The sequence below is a fragment of the Ursus maritimus genome, unplaced genomic scaffold (genome assembly GCF_017311325.1).
Source record: "Ursus maritimus isolate PB19 unplaced genomic scaffold, ASM1731132v1 scaffold_2, whole genome shotgun sequence".
Lineage (NCBI taxonomy): Eukaryota > Metazoa > Chordata > Mammalia > Carnivora > Ursidae > Ursus > Ursus maritimus.
In genome coordinates, this window is record NW_024424452.1 from 37,801,449 (window position 1) to 37,823,507 (window position 22,059).

Genomic DNA, 22,059 nt, shown 5'->3' on the forward strand with positions numbered 1-22,059 from the left:
CTTGTTCCAGGAGGGATCTGTAATGGGTTCCCAGTAAGTCAGCAAGGACAGCCAGGCCGCCTACACTAGCAAACTTGTTTCTTTGCCAAAGGAAGTTCCCTCTCAGGGTGGTGAGAGCGGGGAGCCCAAGATTATCAGCAGTCAGTGTCCATGCCGTGAAACTTCCAGAAGCAAATCTGATTCTTGGTTCTGAAACACTGAGTGTTAGAACGCACAGAGGTGGCATCTCTGTGACTGGAACCGGAGAAGCAGCCATGCACAGAGTTTTCTCACGGTAGAGGGTAATGACCCCAGGCAAGCGGGGAGGGCACCTGCTGATCGCCAGTGAAAGGCACTTCCCGGCACTCTGGTGAGGTACCTCTTTAGGGCTCTCGTGAGATGATGGGAAATTGCAGGAGGTCACACAGCGAGGAAGGGCCCTGGCCGCCTCGGCCTCCTGCTCTTCCCATTCAGAAGGTGCTGCGGACGGTGCTGCTGCTCCCGGCCAAACGCAGTGGGACCCGACAGCGTGCCCGGCCTCTCGCCTCTGTGTCCCTTCTCCCTTGAAAGTAGAGAACAGAATCTTTCTGCTGTTGTTGACTATTGTAAAGATTTATTTATTTTTAGAGAGTGAACATGCGAGCAGGGGAAGAGAGAGGGAAAGAGAATCTCAAGCAGACTCCCCACTGAGTGTGGAGCCCCACACGGGGCTCGATCCCACGACCTTGAGATCGTGACCTGAGCCGAAATCAACAGTCGGACTGTCAACCGACTGAGCCTCCCAGACACCCCTCTGCTATTGTTGATTTTTAAATCAGAGTCAAGGAACTGAACAGAAAGACTTTGAAACATAAGAGTTCTTTAGTTTCATTCACCAATGGGGATGGGAAAGATTAGTTTTTGCTGCAAGAAAATCCGTCCGTGAGAAGGGTCTAGCAGCTTTCAGACTGCATGAGGTGCATCCTTCCAAAAGGGGGAGGTGGAGGGTCTGTGTAAGACTGTGTTCACACATTCATCCTTTTTTCTCTGTTGTATATAAACATCCTGACCATGAAAATGGGAATTAGATGCCAAATAGAAAATGGTATTGGTGACCTAGAAACAGCACTGTTCCCTCTCTCACAGGCGGACGTGCTGATTCTCTCCTTCTTCGTGACAGAGGAGCACGGCTTCTTGCTCCAGGACAGCTTCCCCCGGCCTCCCGCCTACCAGAATCTTCTGGGGATCGAAGTGCCTTATTATTACTTCACGAGAAAGGTGGGAGCCTGATGAGCACAGGGCCGTGTTTGCAGGTCCTCCTCCCCTGTTGGGCAGGGGTCTGCAGGGGTTTCCCGGAGCCTCCAGGGTGCCACGCCTCCCCTCTGGTTAAGCGAGGCAAGCCATCCGCTCTCATCTGTTCCCTGAAACTCCAGCAGTTAAGAGGTTTCTGGGTCAGGAAACTCATAGGACTTGGCTTTGCCATCAAGACAGAGCGGCACTGACACGGAGAGTCCAGGATCCCTGGTCTAAGGGGCCAAGGACGGTGCAGCCCTGCACAGTCCCAGCCCCAGAGGTGGCCCCTGGGAACAGGCTGGCATGTGGCCTCTCGGGAGGCATGTTGCACGCACATGTGTGTGTTTAGTGTTGACAGACGGGGTTGTTTGCAGGACACGCATGCATACTCCCAGCTAGGTTCTTTTGGGTAAGTTCTTTGCCTTCGCTGGGCTTGGCCTCCTCGTTGCCACAGCCCCTTCATCTGTGAGTGTCCTGCGGCGAGGCTGTGAGCCGCGGCAGCTCTGTCCACACAGCCTTCCTTCCTTCCCTCATTTTAAACTGTCAGTGCCGTCACGCTGCTTCTGGACCTCATTCTTACTTAGTGCTCCTTGGCATTTTCATTTCTCCTCGAGTTGAGAACTCAAAAAGTTGTGACGGTGTTTAAGGTCCTTTCTGTGGAGTTTCCCCATTACTTTCCCATCACGGACTGTGGTTTACTCCGTATACTGACGGGCCTCCTGTTTCCCCTCTCCTTTCTGCCTCCGTGCACCCACCTTCCTCCTTGTCCCAGAAAGGAGGTGCGTGCAGCACAGCTGTGAGTGCCACTCCCCACTCAGCATCTGTCCCCCGGACTTGGCTGTGCTCCCAAGGTCTGTTGTAATGTATTCAGAGCTGCACTTGTCCGCACGCTTCCTGCTGGCGTGCCTCGGTTACCAGGCTTTCTGGGGAGTCTGATGCCGCGGCAGCCCCCGGGTGGGAGCAGGAGAGCCCTCGTCCCTGCTGGGACTGTGGCACGAGCAGCCTGTCACTTGATGTTTGTGATGCACGAAGGAGTTTGCTCACCTGGATTGGCAATATAGGAAGTCTGAACTAATTTGAGCTCTGAAGTGTTTGTAACAAATAGCTGTGAAGCATTGTGTTTGGTGAAAAGCTGCCCTTCAGATTACTGACCTGTATTCAGGGCCCTCGGCACAGTGTCCAGAGGTTCCCCACCTGCACACCTGAGGGTGTGGATGCGAGTCTGACCCCCCAAGGTCCCAGCTCAGTGTCCTCCTCTCAGAACAGAGATGAGCCTCCAAATCGAGGGCAGCAGCGAGTGCACGTGGCAGGTGACCCACAGGCTCTCCTGTTTGTGTGAGAATTCCGAAGCGTGACCACAGTGGGCCAGCTTCTGATTGGAACCCAGCATCAGATTCACAACACAACTGACCTGATGAAAGTCAGGCCTCTGCCTGTGGTCTGTGCACACATTTTCTGGACGTTCCCACTCAGTGCAGGCTCTGCAGCATTCAGCCTCCTCCTGACATGACCCAGCCTGTGCTCCTCGGCGAGCCCTAAATTCAAGCCACCTAGACGGTGGACTGCCCTGGGTCCTTTGCTTATGCTCTGCTCTGTGCATGGAAGGGTCTTGGCCATCCATGCCTGGGTCTGACAAACCCTACCCGTGTTTCAAGGCCCAGGTCATGTGCCCCCTAAAGTTGGGGATGGCAGATGAATGGCAGAGGGAGCAGTGCGTTGGGGGCTGCTAGGAAGAGAGAGGCAGGGGTCACGCAGCAGCAGCGGGGATGAGGTCGGGATTCCTGGGCCCTATTCCACCGTGGCGAGGGGTTCCCCCACAGCACCACGCAGGTCTCAGCTGTCACTCAGGTATCATCTGGGTGCCTGACAATTCAACTCAATTTTTTTTTTTTTTTTACACTGAAGTGCAGTTGACGTCTGATGTTGTATTAGCTTCAGGTGTACAGCGTAGTTACTTGACACTTTGTCTACAGCTCTGTGCTCGACATGACCAACTCAGTCCTGACACCGTCCACCCAGAGACAGCGTCGGGTCCCACAGATTAGGGGCTCAGCCCCACCTGACCCCCCCCCCCGCCCTCACCCCAGGTTCCAATCCCCAGTCCTGTGCTTCTGACCACAGGCTGCAGAGTGGAGGGTCCCTCCTCCTCTGGCACACTACTAATCCAAGTTACTGTTTTGGAAAATCTACCTGAAATCATATTGCCATCACTTAATTTTAAGACTTCGTGCCAGCTTGAGAGTCCGTGTGGGTCGTAATACTTCTTTCTAGGCTGCAGAACAGACCTGGGAGATGGGCGTCTGCATAGTCATTTCAGAACTGTTGAGAAGGTGGCTTTAGTGAGCAGCTCCGGGGACCTCAGACGCCCACAGACTTGCGCTGCGTTCGGCAGGTCTGTTGCTGGGCGTCCTCGCCTGCCTGCAGACAGACCCGACACTGACACAGCTCTCAAGGCCTGAGACTTTCTGGGAGCTGACAACCAATGGTGGCCTTTGTCGTTCAGCCAGGAGAAGCAGACGGAGAAGACCAGGTGGGCTCAGGGTGCCCGTGCGTGGGCAGGAGACCCCTACGAGACTTCGTTGGGCTGGAGGACTGCGATAAACCCACTCGGGACGCCATGCTTCACTTCAGCTTCTTCGTCACCGTCGGAGACATGGATGAAGCTTTCAAATCTATCAAACTCATCAAAAGGTGAGGACTCTGCTCCCTGATGCGCCACAGGGAAGTGCACGGCTCTGGGGGCCTTGTTTAGGTGTCTCTCCCCTTCTAAGTGAGGTTCTGAGAGTCAGTAACTCTTCTGTGATGATGTCATGGTGTATTTCATGGTTTGTCACCCACGGGAATGCCGCCGCACTTGGGGACACCAGGACACCCCTGGCGCTTTCTGTCACAGAGCCGGTGTGTTATGGCAGCAGGGTAGGGCGCATGGAGCAGGTGAGCCTGGCTGTCCTCTGAGGGGCTCCTGGTCTCTTGGGCTGCTGCTTGTGTTCTGTATTCTTCCTGGTCGAAAGTTCTGCAGTTGCTCGATATTTGTAATACCTGTTCCTCTGGGAATAATTGCTGCTAAACAGGAAGGTTTGAATAACAAACACTCGAAACAGTACGGTGACAATGCAATTAACCTTGCTCTAAAAGAAATTTTCTTCTAAAAGAAATTTTTTTTAAAGATTTATTTTTTTTAAAGGTGTTATTTATTTAAGAGAGAGACAACAAGTAGGGGGAGGTGCAGAGGGAGAAGCAGGCTCCCCGCTGAGCATGGAGCCTGATGCAGGGCTCGATCCCAGGACCCTGAGATCATGACCTGAGCCGAAGGCAGACGCTTAAGGGACTGAGCCACTCAGGTGCCCCTATTTATTTATTTTAGAGGGAGAGAGCACGCACGTGTGTGGAAGGGGGCGGCGGGAAGCCGACTCTCCACTGAGTGTGCAGCCCCACACGGGTCCAGTCCCAGGACCCTGGAGATCATGACTTGAGCCGAAACCAAGAGTTGGAGCTCAGCTGACTGCGCTGCCCAGGTGCCCCTTACTCAAGAGCTGTCTTCAAGCAGCCTCCCCTCCATTCCTGAGAGAAGTCAGCAGTTCTTCTCAAGAGCATTTGACAGATTTTAATCTCCAAAGGATAGAAAAATCACTGCAGAGTGAAACTAAAATGGGAAAAAAAGATGAAAAAATTAAGTCGCCTGGAAGAGACACCCTCCTGCCCCGCCACGGAACGCCCCCTTGTGGGCAGCGAAGGTGTCTGTAACATAGAAGCACCTTTCAAAATAGCACACGAGCCCTTGTCCCTTGTCTTATTTCTTGAACAGTGAGGCCAAACCTTGTTTTTGATGGAGGAGCCTTTTGCACACTGGCTGTGGCTGTGGACAAGAGGGCTCTTGGTTTGGGAGGTGAACCGGCGTCTGGATGGCACAGTCCAGCCTTCCTCTGGTCACTTTCCATTGAATATAAACACAGTCACAGACCGTGATCACCCACAGGGTCAACTTGAGTACTTCCATGGACCCTTACAAAATCGTGTATGTAATACTGTGAAGTCGTATTATCTTAAATATTTCACTGTTTTTTTAAAAAGCCTATTTTTAGCATGTGATTTGGGGTCATTGGGGAGTCCTTTGTGGACAGAGGCTCAGAGGGAGGAAGGTCAGACTTGAATGCTCCCACACGTGTGCTGGTGTCAGGCGTAATCTGGGTACTTCTACGGTGTGTGATAAGTTTGTTGTAAATAGTCAGGCCATAGATGCTTCTCGGTCATTCTCAGTTGCTTTATGTTTTTTAAAGCACCAGCCCCAGTCCACTGTTTGTTCTTGCTGGAGACAAACTCCACACTGATCACCACACTCTGGAAGGTCGAAAGCAGCAAGGCTGAACATTTGTTAGCAGGAGGCAGTCTCATATGGGGGTTGCAACCAGCGGGCCTGGGGTCGGACCCTGGCTTTGCATGGTACCCACCGGCCAGGCCCCCGTGTCAGTTTTCTGGGAATCACTGCCGCCAGGTGGAGTGGGGTCAAGCCGTGCCGCATCAGGAAGCATCCAGGCGGGTGCAGGTGGCAGACTGTCCTTACAGATGTGGTCCGGCAGTCGATGGTTTGCGGGGGTGGCACCGGTTTTGAAAGCTCGTTGATGCTTTCTGTTGTGCCTGCGGTCTTAGAGCTGATTCACCTCTTCCAAATTTAAGACCAGGGTTGTTTGGAATCACTGTGGCATCGTGAAGGCCATCGGTAGACTACCCAGCATCTGGCTGAAGCTAGGCTGGAAATTTTTATAGGGGAAAACATAAAGCAATCTCTCTGAATTTTCTTTAAACAAATAGACGTTTTCCCCTCTTACTCTGCTGGTTGATCTGCCATCTCAGGGCCAGAGTCCAGTCTGTAGGAACGTGGGCATCAGAGACAGTCGAATGGAAACGTGAGGGCCCACAGCTGTGTTCCCACCAGGTCCTGAAAAATGTTTCAAGCCTTCTCTTCCTGCCAACCCACAAAAATGACGGAAAAATAGACCAACTTCTTTTCACCCATGTTGCAGTATGATGGATAAAACACACATTTGACACAGTGGTGAGAAGTTTGCATTTTATTTTAACTTAGAAAATTAATCAGGAGCAAAACAGACATTACGAACACAATCCTGTCATAAAGCCGTAACCATCTGGTTGTAAATTCTGAGTCACTCGAGGAAGACCACACACAGTTCCAGAAAATCTTCCTGGGTATTCTGCTTTACCAAAGTGAGTATGACCAAGGACCCACCACTCGGCAGGTACAGAATAAATTAATCCTAGGCCAAGGCGTAGAGCGAGCTGGCCGCCGCTGGCCGCGCACCTCAGGTGCTGGTCTCCTCCTTGGAATGTGCGTGAAAATGAAGCCGGATCGTGGGTACGTCAGAAGGAGGGTGGCGCAGGCAAAATACAACCGCAGAATATATCATATATGACGGAGTAAACATAGCTGTGTATCGTGCGCGTGTATATAGGAAACCATACGAATCGCCCGCACAGACAGCCCTTCCGTTTCTGTACTGTTTAGCGATAGTGATAAAGTCCCAGGCAGGCTCAGCACGGTGACTCCACATACTCGTTGTCCAGCCCACGGCGAAACCGCGCGGTCAGGGAGCGGCTGATGACAATCACCCGGGGCCCGATGCAGTCCTCTCTCCTGTGAAGAATGTTCCAGATGAGCATGGCCGCTGCCAGGGTGGCCAGAAGGCAGGCGCCAATGTTCAGGTAGCAAGACCAGGACAGGTTGGTATATGGGCCGATTCTGTAGAATGTCACCAGCCCAATGACCAGGACGAAACCTGCGGACGAGAGAGAAGTGTTGAGAAAGCCTTGCTGGAGCGAGGAAGAAGACTGGACACGGGCTGTAGGCTGCAGAAGTGCAGTTCCCGTTTCTTCCCTGCGTCGCCGCCCCAGCGGACAGTAGCCCAACTCACGTGCCGCACGTCAGTGTTGAGCTGCGCTGCGTTGGGCCTCTGTGTGCGTTTGTGACCTTTGCATGGCTGTGGAGGGTTGGTGTGCGTCTACTTAATCCTGGCACGGAATAGTTCCTGGGGGGGCTCCACAAGGACACAGCCCGGTCCCAGCGCTCTCTTCCTTTGGTCCGCCAGGGCTGGGCCATTTTTTTAGCCACCCTCCCCATGGAGGTGACACTGCTGCTCCCTGTCCCTCACACCCAGACCAGTCCAGCAGCAGTTCTGCGTGAGCTCCTCGCGGGCTCATAGAAGCACTTAATTCATTGAAATGAAAGTAGACACAAATTGTCTAGATCTTACCTAGAAACAACTCAGATTGGTATCTAACTCAGTCCTGTTCTGAGCAGTTTTCTTGTTATTACTGTTCGCTTCTAGAGGAGATAGAGATTTTCTTTCAAACCTCCGGAGTGCCCAGCGCCCACGTGCTCTGGGCGGGGGTGGGGGGGGCACGCAGGGCTGCACACACATCCAGTTCTCCTGCTGTTGCCTCCCCTCGCCTCCACACCCTGCACCTGGTCCTGTGGTTTCCCTTGCACCCCCACATCCCCTCCTCCTGGTTACTTCCCCTCCACAGCCTTCTCTTCTGACTGTGGACAGAGTCCTGCGTGGACCTCAGGGAACCTGGCTTCCTCACGTTGTTAGCACTTAGCACCACGGTGTCACTTCCTTTCACAGTTTATTAGTTATTGCAATAGGAACCTGTCGGCTAGGATAATGGGGCACTGACGTTTGCTAGAGTTCAGGGCTGGGAGCCCCGACAGAGACGGAGAGGCCCCGCTGTCCTGCTGCCTAGGAGGCTGGTCCAGCGCAGGCCTCCAACCCCTCAGCCAGGAGGGGCCGGACGAGACACATGAGGCAGGAAGGAGGTGCAGTGCTGAGCGGGAGCTGTGGCTGGTGAGGGTGAGGGGGCTGGGCAGAAGCAGAGGCCAGGGCAGCCAAGGCAGCACCCCACCCTCTGTGGTGGTAACCTGGGGGAACTGTTTCTTGGAACCCAAAGTACCTGGAGAGGACAGAGTCTCTCGCAGTGGTCCAGATGGAACCCTCCAGCCCCTCCTGGACTCGTCCCTGGGCTCTGGCCAGGCTAGCCTCCCACTGCAGTACTTCCCCCTGCCCTGTGCCGTGACATCCGTCCTCCGTTCATGCTGGTCCCTCCGTTCCCCACAGCCTCCCCTGCTTTCCTCAGGAAACCAGATCATGCACGACCCCTGTGGCCCCGGAGCTGAGCCACAGTGGTGCCACCTCATGGTTCTGGAAGCTGTTACAAATTAGTGAGGGGTGAGAGGTGAGGGGTGGAGGGAGGGCTGGGCTTTCACAGGCACAATCGGTTCAGTCTCATTGTCACTGTCCCTTCCACAAAGTATGAATTTAACGTGTATCCACCTCGGTCATGTGCTCAACAGCAGTGGTGGTGACTAATCTCCGTGGTAATTCTCTGCAGTACTTTGTGGAGCTTTTTATACACAGAAAGCTTCTGGATGCTTCCTTTCTGTTAAAAATAACTAAGTCTCTTTGTCATGCACACTGACAAAAAGAAACTTCTGGCATTTCTCTCCCAGTGAAGAGCTTGTCCCTTGCTCACGGTTCTGTGGCATCAAGGTTTGCATTCATGGGGAAAGGAGTGATAATCCATTTTGTGCCATGAAAATGAAAGTACGTCGTGTGCCACCTCATATTTCTGTGTCTTTGGGCATTTTTTGCCTGCCAGGGGAGCGCGCATGAGAGCCAGCTAGCACTCTGGCCTCTACCTGAGGTCACAGTGAGGAGGCACTGGCTGGGGGACAGGTGTTCGCTGCAAGGCTGGTGGGAGCCTTCGGGCAGGGAGCCAGGCCGAGCAGAGAGGGCAGTGCAGTGGGAAGGAACTCACCCCGACGGCTCCTGTGGTCAAAGTCTGTATTAGCCCTTTGCCAAGCATCAATTGGGGTTGCACTGGTTACGGTGATATTTTAAAATCCGATATGCGGCCTGAGCCCCAGTTCTGCAACATCATTTGTTGTGGGGGGCGAGGTGTGGGGGCAGACTGCAGGGGTGAACAACCTTTCCCCAGCCCCATGGCTAACTGGGGTTGACTGACCACACTGGTGAGTAAAGACAGGGTACTGTGAAGTCCGTCATGAGATGAGACGTTTCCACGAAGACTGGTGCAGAGCTGGCCCAGCGCTGGAAGGAGCCAGAGCCAGAAAGGAGAAGGCCCCTGTGTTGTTCAGGTGCAGGGCACTGTGGGCTGTGTGCCTTCGCTGGCCTCAGATCTCTGCCCCCGACACATGGCTTCCCCTCTCCATCTCCGGTACGGTATGGCCACACCGGCACCTTTCCACTCTTCCAAGATGCCAAGTTCCATCCTCTCCGGGCCTTTGCTGGTACTGCTGTCCCTGTGCTTGACCAGCCCTGGGGAGGAGGGCTGCCAGCAGCACTCAGCCTGGAGGTCCAGTCACAACTCGGCCTGCCCTCGCTCGGGCTCAGCCCCTCCCCTGCTGGCGTCCCCATGGCTGGAGGGTGCCCCCCACCCCCACTCCAGCTCAGCCTCCCAAAGGGTCATCCAGGAATCACCTAATGAATTGTCTGAGACAAACCCAGATAGATCCCATGGTGCGAAATTGAATGCACTGTGGGCCTTTGGGGAAGGAGATGTGATGAACAGCTTTATAGTGACCGAGCCCACCGGGGGACAGGGCCCGTTCGCCATGATTGCCACTGCAGCGGGATGTGCTGGTTCCCACGCTATTCGCTAGTTTCCATGTGCGTGTGCTCAGCAGAGCTGCTCGCACTACGAGGAGGGCTCGTAGTGTGGGCTCAGTGGAGGCATGCTTGACTCATCCTGGGGGAGCTGGCTTTCTTCTTAGAGTGGTGAAGATGAAATTTTTTCCTAGGCCAGGGAGCACCGTACCAGCGGCGTAGTGGGGACAGGCCCACGTAGACCCTGCCAGAGAGTGGTGTTGGCTGGGCCTCTGACACCAAGAGACCCCGTTGTATGGACACTCTGAACTCCCGGCAGTGAAAATATTGACTCATGGCACCAGTCGACAAAGCATGTGGGCAGACTAGCTGCCGGCTTCCGGAACCCCACGGGGGGCCTCCCAGCATCCCAGCCCTGAGTGGCAAGGGCCCCTCAGGAGCCTACACAGGGGCCTGGCCACAGGGCAAGATGTAGGCTCTGTCCTGAGTCTATATTGGCCAGCACCACCAGGTCCCTTAACCGTCTTGTTACTTATTTTCTTAAGGTCAGTGTCGTGTACTGGTGTATTTTTGAACATAGGGTAGTAGTATTTTGCTGCTGTCTTAGTCTGTTTATTACCTTCTCCCTTATGTTTGGCTCTGTTGCCTACAACGTGCACAAACTCAGAGCGTGGAGCTGCTTCCCTGCTGAGAGAAGGATTTTTCGTACTCCAGATGAAAGGGATGGGTGGATGGATAAGACTATGAATTCACAGGTGCACACACGAGCTGAGCATAGCTACCCACATCCCGCGAGGTGATGGCTCAGTATCTGCGCGGAGCCCGACAGACAGAGTTGGAGAGCATCTGCCCATCTGGAGCACTACTGGCCGCCCGGCCGTCAGCGGCCCCGGGCGGGTTTCCAGCACCGTCTGGGGTGCGTCTCACTTCTCTGGCCCATTTCAGAGGCTGCACCTCACTTGGCTCTTTTTTCTAGAAGTGCAAAAGAGAGTCTAGTTCTGAATCCTTATGTGAAAAAAGGTTTAAAGAATTCACATTTACGTGACTTCCTCTGTGTGAAGACCAGTGTTGGCTTTTGCTTTGTTTCAGTGCAACTTAGAACACATACAGTCAGAGAAAGGGCTTGATTCCCCAACATTAAAAAAATGAATTTAGAAAAAGCCTCTCCTAACCAGGAAGATACAAGGAACCTACTAGAACAGTGGCACAGGCATTGAACGGCGAGAGGAGCCCAAGCTGCGCGGGTGGGTGTGATGTCGGGGCAACACAGGGACAGGTGGGTCCCACCTGGGCCCCGGGGGGTGACACGAGCTGCACAGACACGCAGTGCACGAGGATCTCCCATGTGTGCCACGTGTCAGCTGTGAAAAGCCGCAGGGACATGGATGGACACATGGCCTTGCTGGCCACCTCCAGCCTCCGCCGTGGTGCTAGATAACTGCCATTATGTAGACATTCTTCTGAAATCCAACTTGCGTTTGCTTCATGAAATTCTCCTACTGGGGAGAAAGGAGGGGTGTGGGGAGTAGACCCGGGCCAGCCTGGCCTTCAACCTCGGACTTCCCTGTCTCTGGCACGTCCTGGTGTGGAGGCCCCCTCAGAATTGTCCCAAAGACTTTTCTCCCCAAACTTCCCAGTGATGTTCATGTTTGTCCAGAAACATGCAAGGGGAGACTTTGAGCAAACACCCTGAATTCTGCATGTGGAGTCAATTCCATCCTCATGAATTTCTGTTTCCAAAGCAAACAGCCCCTTCCTGTGAGCTGGCCACGCGGGCGCTGTGAATCACAGCTCAGCCTGCAGAGCGTCCCTTTCCTCTCGCTTCCTTCCTGCCTGCTTCCGAGGGCTTCAGTGCCTGTCACAGGGCCTTCCTGTGGGAGTGGCGGTCAAGCACGCACAGGTGGTACAAGGAGAGACCATGGGGCTGAACCCTGAACCTCCGCACAGCACACCTGCCTCGCATTGCGCCTGTGGCTCAGGCGTGATGACAGCTTCTGGAGAGAATCTTCACAGAGCAGACTAGCTCGTGGCCCATGTCAGGGCACGACCATGGTTGGGATGTCCCAGCATCTGTGAGCAGCAAAGTGATGGGATCAGCGTGTTCCTCCTCAGAGGGAGGGATTCTGGGAAAGGAAAAGCTAAACATACAGTGGATCTGGTCATGTTTCCACGGAGCTGAAGCTCCCAAATGACATGCTGTTGCTCTGAGCAGCACAGAGGACGTGGAAGTGAAGGGAAAACGCGGGGTGTGGCTGGGGTGCAGGCCGGCGCTGGGGAAGCAGGTGCCAAAGCACACTGTCCAGACCAAGCTGAGCACCGCCTTATTGTGAAAAACAAAGTTGTATGTTCCTATGAGAAGATCTCTGACCGTGCGGAAACCGCAGAATCCCCACTGGCTCATGAGATACTGGGACGGCTGCCACTTACCAACCCGACTGCCCCGCGAGGTCTGACGATGTGAGCAATCTCAGGGGCACAGAGTACTCAGGGTGTTGTAAGTTTTGCTACCTTGAGAAAAAATGGTCTGATTTCCAGAAGCCAGAGTCGCGGAGCCCAGGAGCTTGTGCGATGATTCTGCTCCCACGGTCATCCTTCTGGAGCATGGGAGGCTTCGTGTTAGGAGGAGGGCCAGGCTGGGAGCCGGCCTGTGAGAGTTGGCATCCAGCAGCTGCAGGACGTGTGTGGGGGACAGCACTCTGCGGTGCCAAGTGACAGCGATCAAGGGGCGAGGGCCAGAACCTCACACCTGTGAGTTCACTCGCTTGGGAGCGTGGCGTGAGCTCAGGCCTGTTGCTCACCCCCCCCAGAGGAGGTGAGGAGTCATTGGAGAGGGTTCCCAAGGAGAGCCCGGGGCCACCTCAAAGGCACGCAGAGCACAACACAGGGCCGAGGCCTCCGCCAGTCGGCTGTAGCCTTGTACTTAAACCAAACCAAACGTTTGTGGTGGCGATCACGCTCTAGCTGCAGGGTCACTCAGACGATTGACAAGGAGCCTGGACTGAAGTTCTGCAAGATGGCGGTGGGCCCGCAGTGGAGCCCGGAACAACCATGACATTGTCCCACCTAAAAATGCTCGCCTGGGACCCAATTTGGTTAGTCGGTCCTGCGCAGCCGACAGCCGGGGCCCAGGGGCCGTGAGCACCTGAAGAGCCACAGGAGGGAGCCACTTGCCGGGGTGGTCCACAGGCCTGCTGGCGGGGCTCTGGCATGGACTCTGAGCACAGAGCAGTGCTGACGCTGTGGTGCGGCGTCCCCAGCAGGCCCACGGTGGGACGTCAGGGTAGTCACAGCCGTAGGCGTGACAGAGCCGGCACTTACAGGAGCGTAGGGATGAGGTGGCTCATCCAGGGCCTCTGAACCTGACGTGGCACCTAGACGCCCCAGGGACAGCCCCACGTGCGCTCAGGACCCCTCCAGAGCAGAGGAGCCTCACGCTGAGGTGCCCGCCGGGCACGCTGCCTGCCAAATCTGCCCTCGTTGGCCTGCCCTGCTCCAGGCGTCGCTCGGGTGTGTGACGCAGGGTCCCAGGGCGCCGGCAGTAATCAGGCCAGGATGACCGTGTGCCTTGGTTCACACGGCAGTGAGACCAGACTCGGACGAGCAGAAGTCGGCCAAAGCAAGAAAATAAAGGACGGGGGACGGGTCTGTGTGCAGATGACCGTACGGGCGCGTGGCTGTGGGAGGGGGCTGCTCGCATGCGGCCGGGGGCGGGGGGCGTTAGCCCATCGGCCGCCGCATGGGCAGGTCTTCCTTACAGATCCTCCTGGCTCCTCTGCCAGCCACCGCAGTCCCGACAGGAGCCGTCGTCATAGGGAAAATGGGCTGTTGCACAGGGATGTTCAGCTTGGGGTGCGATAAGGGACAAAGTAATTTTTTTGACTTTAAGGTAAATTAAAATTACGCTTGGAAGATTGTGCAAGGAAGCTGGGAACTCCAGGGTGTGACTGCTCGAGCATGGCAGAATGCGGCAGGTGGAGTGGCTGGCGGTGACCTGTCGGAGGACACAGCTTCGGGGCCCCGCACGTCCCTGCGACAGGGCCTTTGGAGGAGCAGGTGTGAGGAGCAAGGCCCGGTGCCCAGACAGGAAGAGCGGCGAGCGGGCGGGGGGTTGCCGTCCTTGCTGGTTCCAGCTTGTCCGGCCTCCCCGGGAATTCGTCAGCACCTTCTCTCCCCGCTGCCCACCCTCTGGCCCCAGCACTGGGGACTGAAGGTTCGCTTGCATAACAGGTACCAGCAGGCATTTCCCCTCCTGGGACAGGATATCCCGGCGCCCTTCAGTCTCTCCCTGACTGTTTAAAGCAGACCGGAGCACAGGAAAAAACCTAACTCTAAAATTAGCAGTGTGGTGGAAGAAAGACACACGGCTGCATTCTGTACTGTTTGTCAATGAAACAAGTCTAAACAGGGCCAAGTGCATTTCCTTTTTGGGCAAAACAGACCTGTGGGAGTGATGGTGGGACGCCTCCGGGAGAAGCCTCGGGAGAAGCCTGTGGAACAGCGTGCAGAGCCTCTGACGGTCTGACGGTCTGTGAGCAAGGGCTGCACCCGTCTGCAGTCAGCCGGGACTGGCCCCGGGACACCCGAGGCTGCTGCCAGACAGCTCACGTTTCCTTCACAGGGCTCCCCATCTCCGTTGGCTCAAAAACGGCTGATTTGGAAGCAACACTCTCTTGTTCTGAAATGAGGGTTCCTAGGAAGGAAGATTTGACGCCAAACCCAGTCTCTCTCCCAATAGTTCTAGATAAAAAATGCTGTGGTCCATTTGTTCTACTGCAAGGAGTTATTTTCAGGATCAAGAGCTGTTCCTTTCATTTCTTTGATGCCTGAATATCTGTTCTTAATCTTCAACTTCCTTCTGGGAGGGATGGAGTTTCAGATAAGACATGCGCCAGAAGTGGGCAGCCTCAGTGAAGCCGACAACCCCATTTCTGCCTTATGGCCCTAAGGTCAGCAGAAGGCAGAGGAGTGATGTTCTGAATGGTCACTGTCCTTTGGGATGTTCATGTTTTTACCCACCTCCTTCCTTCTCAAGACCAGCCCGGTGGGGACGGATGGAGGTGCCAGTAGGCTGGCAGTTTGCCCCCGTTCCCATGGATTGCAGGTGACACAGCCAAGGCGCGTGTCCAGCTCCCTCAGCCCCACAGCTACTCTTTCCTGGAAACTGCCTGGTTGGCCCTCGGCACTCCCGGGCCCCGTGGGTGACTGGGCCATGGGGAAGTGACTGGCCCAGGACCACCCGCCTTCTATTAAAAGGCACAGGAAGGCCTGTTTCCAATTCCTGATTCCCACCAGGGTCACTTTCCACCATGTGAATTCCTGCCAGTCTGTCAGCCTCATTCTCCAGAAAGATAAGGGCCAGGGGCCATTATTCCCGGAATGATTCACTTCAGACTTCCTGCCGTTTCTTTTACTGGGTCTGCTGAAACTGTACCTTGAGTGTTGGGACACGCTGCCATTCTCCACCAGTGGGAGAGGCAGGTGGGTTGGCGGATCACATCCCCACACCCTGGCCCACGTCATCCCCGCATAGGACCTCCGCTCAGACGTTCCCCAGTGGGCTGCAGAAAACCTGAATGTCCCCAGGTGTCCACAGTCATTAAAACTGAGCCAGCAAGAGGGAGGCATGGGGGAGGGGAAGCCAGCAACAAAGCCCCTCTGCTCCCTGGGGTCATGTGGACAGCTTCTGTGTCTCCTGTGGCCACTTGTGCCCAACTTCCCGAAACAATCCCGTCTCTCGTTTACGCCACTGCCACCACCACTCTCAGCCTTGCAAGACCACGGATGTGCCCACGCCCTTTCTTGGTTCACCCTACAGACACCCCCAGGGCCTGGCCGGTGTGGCCTCCCACCCCACTGCTCGTGTGGCGGCACGGGCCGTTGGGTGTGGGAGCCAGGACAGGGCGTGTGTGCTCAGGTGCTAACGTGTCCTCGGTGCTTTGTGCTGCTATGAGGAAGGGCCTGCTGCTGACCTCGGCGGGGTCCCAGGAAGCTGCATTGGTCATGGGGCGTGCAGATGACCCTGGCTGGAGCCTCGTGCTCACCCTGACCTCCCTGTTCACACAGTGTTAGTGGGGAAGGCGGCCAAGGCACGGGCTGAGGTGGGGGCTCTCCTCCTGCCCGTGGCAGGCTTGCTGCTCCATCATGGGAGGGGCTTGAGCCCAGGCCTCCAGCCACATCGGCTGCAGATGGGCAAAGACAACAGCAGATGCCGCAGACTTTGGAAAGCAAGCACGTGAGCCTAGAGTGCCAGCACCCGGAGCACCCTGTCTTACAGTGGGAGAGGGCGGGAGCCTGTGGGCAAACAGAAACACGCAGCCGGGGGCTCGCTGCATCCTCAGCAACCCCCACCTGTGGTTCTGTCTTGCTTCTGCCCGAGGCGAAAGATGTGAGGGTGACCCATGGGGGTCGCAGTGACATTAGAAGACCGCAATGGGCCTGCCAGCCCCACGTGACTGAGGGTGTGGCTGCCCTGCCGGCCCGAGGCCCAGGGGTACTCACTCGCCAGCTGGAACGCGGCAGCCATGGCCTCCTCCCAGCACTGTGAATCGGGCGACATCAGGGGCAGGCCCGTCAGCCCCAGGACGAAAGTGAGCTGTCCCGCAGCGAGTGCTGCCGTGGCCACCAGGTTGCAGGCGCGCATCATGTCAAACTGCACTGTGAGAATGACAGGGGACAAGACAGGTGGTCAGCTCCAGGCCAGCTCCTGCCTCTGTCTGCACCCGGTGCCTCACCGACCTGCTCTCCCTGGCTCCCTGTTGTCTACTCCCATGGTGGGGGTGGGGGCGCTGCAGTGCTGTCACGAGAGGCCCACGGAGAGACAATGTCCCCGCGTGCTGGGCAGCAGAGCGCCAGCCTGCAGGAGCCTGCCCGCGCCGTGAAGTCAGTCCCCTCCCCTGCGATGCCTCTGCGTGAGAGCAGAGAGGACTGTGGCCTGCCACGGTGTCTGTGACTGCTGCCTGCAGGTGGGCAGGTGGACCCCCTGATTAGCGCCTGAGGAGCCCGGAGCGAACGAGGCCTTAGGCCTCTTCCCGCCCCAGGTCTGGCTGCTCCTGCGCATTGTGCGTCGAGCAGCTTCCCCCTCCCCGTTGTCTTTCAGAGGCTGAGGGGTCTTGCCCTTTGTGGATCCAGGCCTTTCCCTAGTCCAGCACAGACACGGGCAGGGCTGTAGCAGCAGAAGCCTGGCCACTGGGAAGTCAGAGTGGCCCTGAGGGCAGAGAGGGGCCGCTGGAGGATGACAGCCCCCACCTACTGAGCTTCTTCATCGTGCTGGGCCGGCGGCTTTTGCCCTGGCTGGCAGTGTAGATGAGCTGTGTGGACAGTGAGTGTGGCCAGTAATGCCCTCTCACTGGCTTTTCTCCCCAACACTGCTCTCTTTCCCAGGGGGCTTCACTCCCACAGGCTAAGAGCTCACACTATGCTCTTCAGAGTTGCTGTTGCTATAGAAACCCTGACGCTCCTGATTCAGTAAACGCAGGGGTGCCAGAGGCGGGGCCTGGCGGGCGCGGGGCTCCTGGTGCTGGGGTGGCAGTGGGGCCTGGCAGGGAAAGGTGCCAGCACTCCACATTTCCTCACCTCCCCAGGCCTGAGCTGGCCACTCGGGCTGAGAGCCAGGCTCCAGGCCAATTTGCCCGAACCTTCCTGGCTGCCCATGCCGTCTTCATGGCGGAATCCAAGGTGCAGCCAGCCCAGCCAGTGGCCACCCACGCGTGCAGGACACCAAACCGGTCCTGCTGTCAGGACAGATCAGCAGGTCAGGACAACCTCCAGGCAGGTCCTCCCCGTGTGTCGAAGACTGGCTGGCCTGCCTCCCCGTGGAGGGCCTGCTCTTCGTGGGCTCTTTCTGGGGTCTTCACACCCTGCACTCTTTGCAGTGAGTTTTACCAATACGTGACACACTGAGGTTCTTCTACCCTCTGGTGGTCGGATCCGGGAGGTGGGTGTGACCTCAGAGATGAGGGGCCGTAAGCACAGTGGCCACTCGGGTTCACAGCCGGCCCAGAGACGTGCAAGGTTCCCCAGCGCAGCCTCCCAGGCCAGGCGAGGGAAGTCTCCGCAGTGCACACTCGCACGGAGGGGAGTGGCCTGCCCTCTGGCTCCCTCCACCCAGCTCTCTGTCCTTCTTGGTGCTCTCGGAGCACAGCTCAAGCCACACACCCTGGCCCCCCATGGCCCCCTGTGGCATCCTCACCCCATCAGCCTTTGGCCCCGTGGATGCAAAGATGTGGGAGGGAGAAGGATAAAGCAGTGATGGCCCACAGACCCACCAGCTGCGTGAGAAGACTGCCCCGTGAGGCACGCTCCCTCTCCCTCCGCCAGCCACCTGGAGGGGACCCACGGGGTGGGGGGGTGCACCGTGTGCGGGCATTTCACAGGCTGTCATCACCATGCACGTAGCCTGGGCAGTGGCACCCCTCAAGAACGTGGCACGAAGGGCTGTGGCCAGGCATAGTGGGATGCACACCGTTGCACCCCAGCCCCAGTGCCCTTTGTCTGCCTTGGTGATGAGACTCCTTGCCCCCCCGGGGTCAGAGAGCAGTGATCTCCTCCAGGCAGGGTGCCCAAGATTTAACTGCATGTTTACTCACCCCTTACATCGCTTTAGAAAAGGAGGTTAGGGTGTCTGACAGAATGTCTGGAATCTGGAACAATGAGAAACCCCCCAAGAGCAAGTCTGACCCAGACTGGGGTTGGGAGTTCTCAGGAGCCATAGGAGGACCTCACGTCCGCCGAGTGCCCACTGCTCCTCGCAGCGAGGAAAGCCACCAGAGCAGGGATTGCCATCACGATAGCCGCACGCTAACCAGTTTGGTGGCGGGCAGAAAGATGCCCCTGGTCCTGGAGGATAGGACCCTGCATGTCACTCAGGATCCGACAGTCCCCCGATGGAGTTCAGAATGTCAGGTGGTGCTCCCTCATCATGTGTGCTCCGTGAGCTCGGAGTGGCTTGGACTCTGGGCTCTGCAGGACATTGCCAGGACCCCAGGAGCACAGCAGACAAGCATGTCCCCCATCCCCGGGCTGCTGCCCGCCCCCCCACCTGCCGAGACATGTGGAGTCTCTAGGACGGCCCGACTCTCAGGCCTGAGACCGGGAGCTCGGGATGGATCGAGTCAGGCCTGCAGCCACACACCAGCCTGTCTCAGATCGAGGTGACTTTGTGGAGCGTGCGGGGTAGAGGGGTGTTCAGCGCTGAGCCAGCGTGCATCTGGGCAAGGCGCCACCCGCTCCCTCCTCCCCCATCCCTATACCCAGCGGAGTGGTCGCGCAGAGGGGCTCGGGTTTTCCCTGGGAGCCAGAGACTGGGAGCTAGTCTGATGTGAGGCGGCAGGTGTGGCAGCCAGCATGCAGATTAACCCTGCGTGCTGCTCCTGTCGCCTTGCCGCTCGCGCACACGGACCAGGTGAGAAGTGTGTCAGCAACCCGGTCTCCCTCAGGAGAACCTTCCATGGTGTTTCCCTCGGTTGGGGCAAATACCGATGCCCAGAGGTTAAGGCTTAGCTGCCACAAATGCATTACCAGTGGTGAGGATGTCATAGAAGTCGTATGGGAAGCTTATCAAGTTGTCAGGGAGGGACCATAGGCCGGTGGCCAGGACACGTGGCTGGCCTGGTGGAAAGGGGGGGTCTGGAGGCAGAGCACATCCCAACCCTGTGTACCCTCCTGGTCTCAGCAAGGAGACAGAGGACGTGGATGCCCAGGGAGGGCACCTGCTTGACCTTGAGGCCCGGGCTGGGGGTGCTCTGTGGGTCAGGGCAGCACAGAGCTCACACTGGAGCCACGGGGTCGCTGGCTTGCAAGACTCGTCAGGACAGTCCTAGGACCCAGCAAGTCCCGTGGGACCCAAGTGCAGTTACACTGAGTTTTGAGAGTTTGTGGGAAAGTTTGAAAGCCCTGCTTGCCAGGGAAGTGGGAGGGGTTAACAGCCCCTCCCCAACAGAAGACCCCCCCCCACAGGCTGCGCGGCAAAGGGCTCTGAGTGGACACACTGGGGTTGTCTCCCCCCAGGGACCTTGGCTGAGCACGTGACTCTTGCAGCCTCCATCTCTTTGTGGAATTGGATGCCACCCCCACCCGGCTCCCTCGTGGTTCAGGGCTCAAAGCACGTGGCAGATGGGGACATTCCCACCCCGAGCACAGAGCTTGCCTGTGCTACTTGAGGACTTTGTGGACACCCTCTGAGAGCAGTTAGCAAAGCCCCTCCTAAAGTCTCATGTTCTCAAAAGGATGAGCTCTGTCTCCTGCCCATCTGTGAGTTAGACCCTCATCAACAGCTTCAAAGACTCAGCTCGGGGAGATCTCTGCCTGTCAGCACTGTGACTGCATAGATGACACGTTAGGTGACAAGTGTCTCACTGTGAGCCTTCCCACCTGTACACTCAAACCTGACCCCATGGTCAAAGTCTGCTTCCCACCTTCCAGAGCAGTAAACAGACCCAGCCACCAGTGACCAGGCAGGGCCAAGACAAGACAGCAAGGGGCTCAGCTCTCGAGAACCGCTGACCTGAGCCCCGCTCTGCCCGTGGCTGGTTTCCTCCCAGAAGTCCTGCCTCAATGACCCTGACAACTGTGGAATGAAGTCAGAACTCAGCCACGTGTTTTTAAGCTTCTAGTTTATTTTACTCACTAACAAGGTGTATTTTGCACCAAGAAAAGCGGATCTTCTTTGATCTGGTTAATGTGTCTGCCCTTTCCCTGTGCATGGAGGCAGAGAAAAGCCCCATATCTGCATGGGAAGAATTCTGTCCTAAAGGAGCCAGGGGCAGGTGTGGGCATCGCCGGGAGGGTGGGCGCAGAGCTCAGGGCTCACCAAACATGCGCCCCAAGCCCACCTCATGCCGTTCAGAGCTAGCGGGCCCTGACCGCCCTAAAGGAGGTGTAAAAACAAGCAGACTTACGTTTGACGGTGCCTCGAGCCTCCTGGAAGCCTGCCACCTCCGAGCCCCAGCCCAGAGCTTCACAGTCCCGTGCGTCCGCCTGCCCGGGCCGGGCCCCGGGGCTCGACCCTCCCCGGGCCCTGTCCGCCAGCCAGCAGGACTTCCACAGCCCCACACTCCGCTTGCGCCCGTCCTCCAATGTCTGGTATACCCAGTTGGGGGTGAAGGCTGCCACGTTGTTGAGGACAAGAGAGACCAGGGCCACCAGCACTGCCGTGGCCACCAGTTTCTGGACAGTCATCGCTGGCTGCCAGTGCTGTCCGCTTGTCGTGGAGAAAGTCCCAGCTCCGGTCTGCTGCTGTGGCCAGGGAGAGCCGAGACCAGCTAGGGGCTGCTAGAGGACATCACCGCTCATTCTCAGCGGCATCGGGAAGGCCCATGTGACAGGTGCAGGTGAGCTCACCTCGGGCCCTCCTTACCCTGCCTCCTGCACCTGGAGCAGGGCCAGGCCTGAGCTGCAGCCAGCCCCTCGGCCCATCCTGGGGAGGAAGCTGGGGCACCAGCAAGAGTCCAGAGTCGTGCGTGCGCCGTCTTCCTGGGAAGCAGGGCCTCTTCTTTCCACAAGAAACCGGAGAGGTGGGCGCAACGTGGGGGTCTGTCCCGCCTCGCTCCTTAGAACCAGCGCCACAGAGCAAAACCAGCAGCCGGACTCTGAGCAGGGCCACGGGGAGCTGTGCTGGGGGCGGTTCAGCCTCTCACTGCGTGAGCCCCTGCGCTGTGCCTCTGCCACGAAACAGCCGGTCCTGGAAAGCAGAGAGCCTGCCGCAGGGACGTGCATGTGCGTGTGCAGCCCCCCCTCGGCAGAGAGGAAATGGTTGTTTTTGAGGCTGTTTTTTGTGAGCTGGATGGAGGGCGTAGCCAACTGCAACAAATCGGGGCCAGGCCACAGCAGTCAGACACTAACAGGATGTGTTTCCTGCTAGGAAAGCAGGGAGGCCTTCTGAAGTCCTGCTCCAGGACCCTCCTCCCCTGCCCGCCCCACCTTCCTCTCCAAAAGGGAAGGCCAGGGATGCCAGCCCAGAACAGACCCGTCTGTCTTGGCCGGGCATGGTGGAGAGGCCCCCACTTGCCACACAGATGTGGCAGGTCAGGGGCCCACACCCGCAGAACTGCCAGGCCAGAGTGTCATTGTGGAGGTGCAAGAAGGTGGGGTTCTGGACACGCAGTGCAGGTCCCCCGTGAGACCCGAGGGCGGAGGGAATGTGGTTTGTGGCCCGGGCTGTGTCTGTGCTGAC

The 22,059-nt window shown here is 57.1% G+C and overlaps 2 protein-coding genes across 6 annotated transcripts in view; one reads left to right on the forward strand and one right to left on the reverse strand.

The window, feature by feature from the left end:
* IFT140 (intraflagellar transport 140) overlaps nucleotides 1-22,059 on the forward strand; it is a 76,973-nt gene that overhangs the window by 38,099 nt on the left and 16,815 nt on the right. For all 5 annotated transcript variants that reach the window (XR_005836150.1, XM_040635561.1, XM_040635563.1 and 2 more), the window contains 2 exons: nucleotides 1,105-1,236; nucleotides 3,755-3,942. Coding sequence is in view for 4 of the 5 variants with exons in the window: in XM_040635561.1 (XP_040491495.1) it covers nucleotides 1,105-1,236; nucleotides 3,755-3,942 (320 nt within the window). In the remaining variant the exon portion in view is untranslated. The remainder of the gene's footprint in view (nucleotides 1-1,104; nucleotides 1,237-3,754; nucleotides 3,943-22,059) is intronic.
* TMEM204 (transmembrane protein 204) lies at nucleotides 6,306-21,640 on the reverse strand. The gene is made up of 3 exons (XM_008696720.2): nucleotides 20,786-21,640; nucleotides 16,389-16,544; nucleotides 6,306-7,043 (listed from the first exon to the last, which is right to left on the reverse strand). The coding sequence occupies exons 1-3, from the start codon at nucleotides 21,063-21,065 to the stop codon at nucleotides 6,799-6,801; spliced, it is 681 nt and encodes a 226-aa protein (XP_008694942.1). The 5' UTR covers nucleotides 21,066-21,640; the 3' UTR covers nucleotides 6,306-6,798.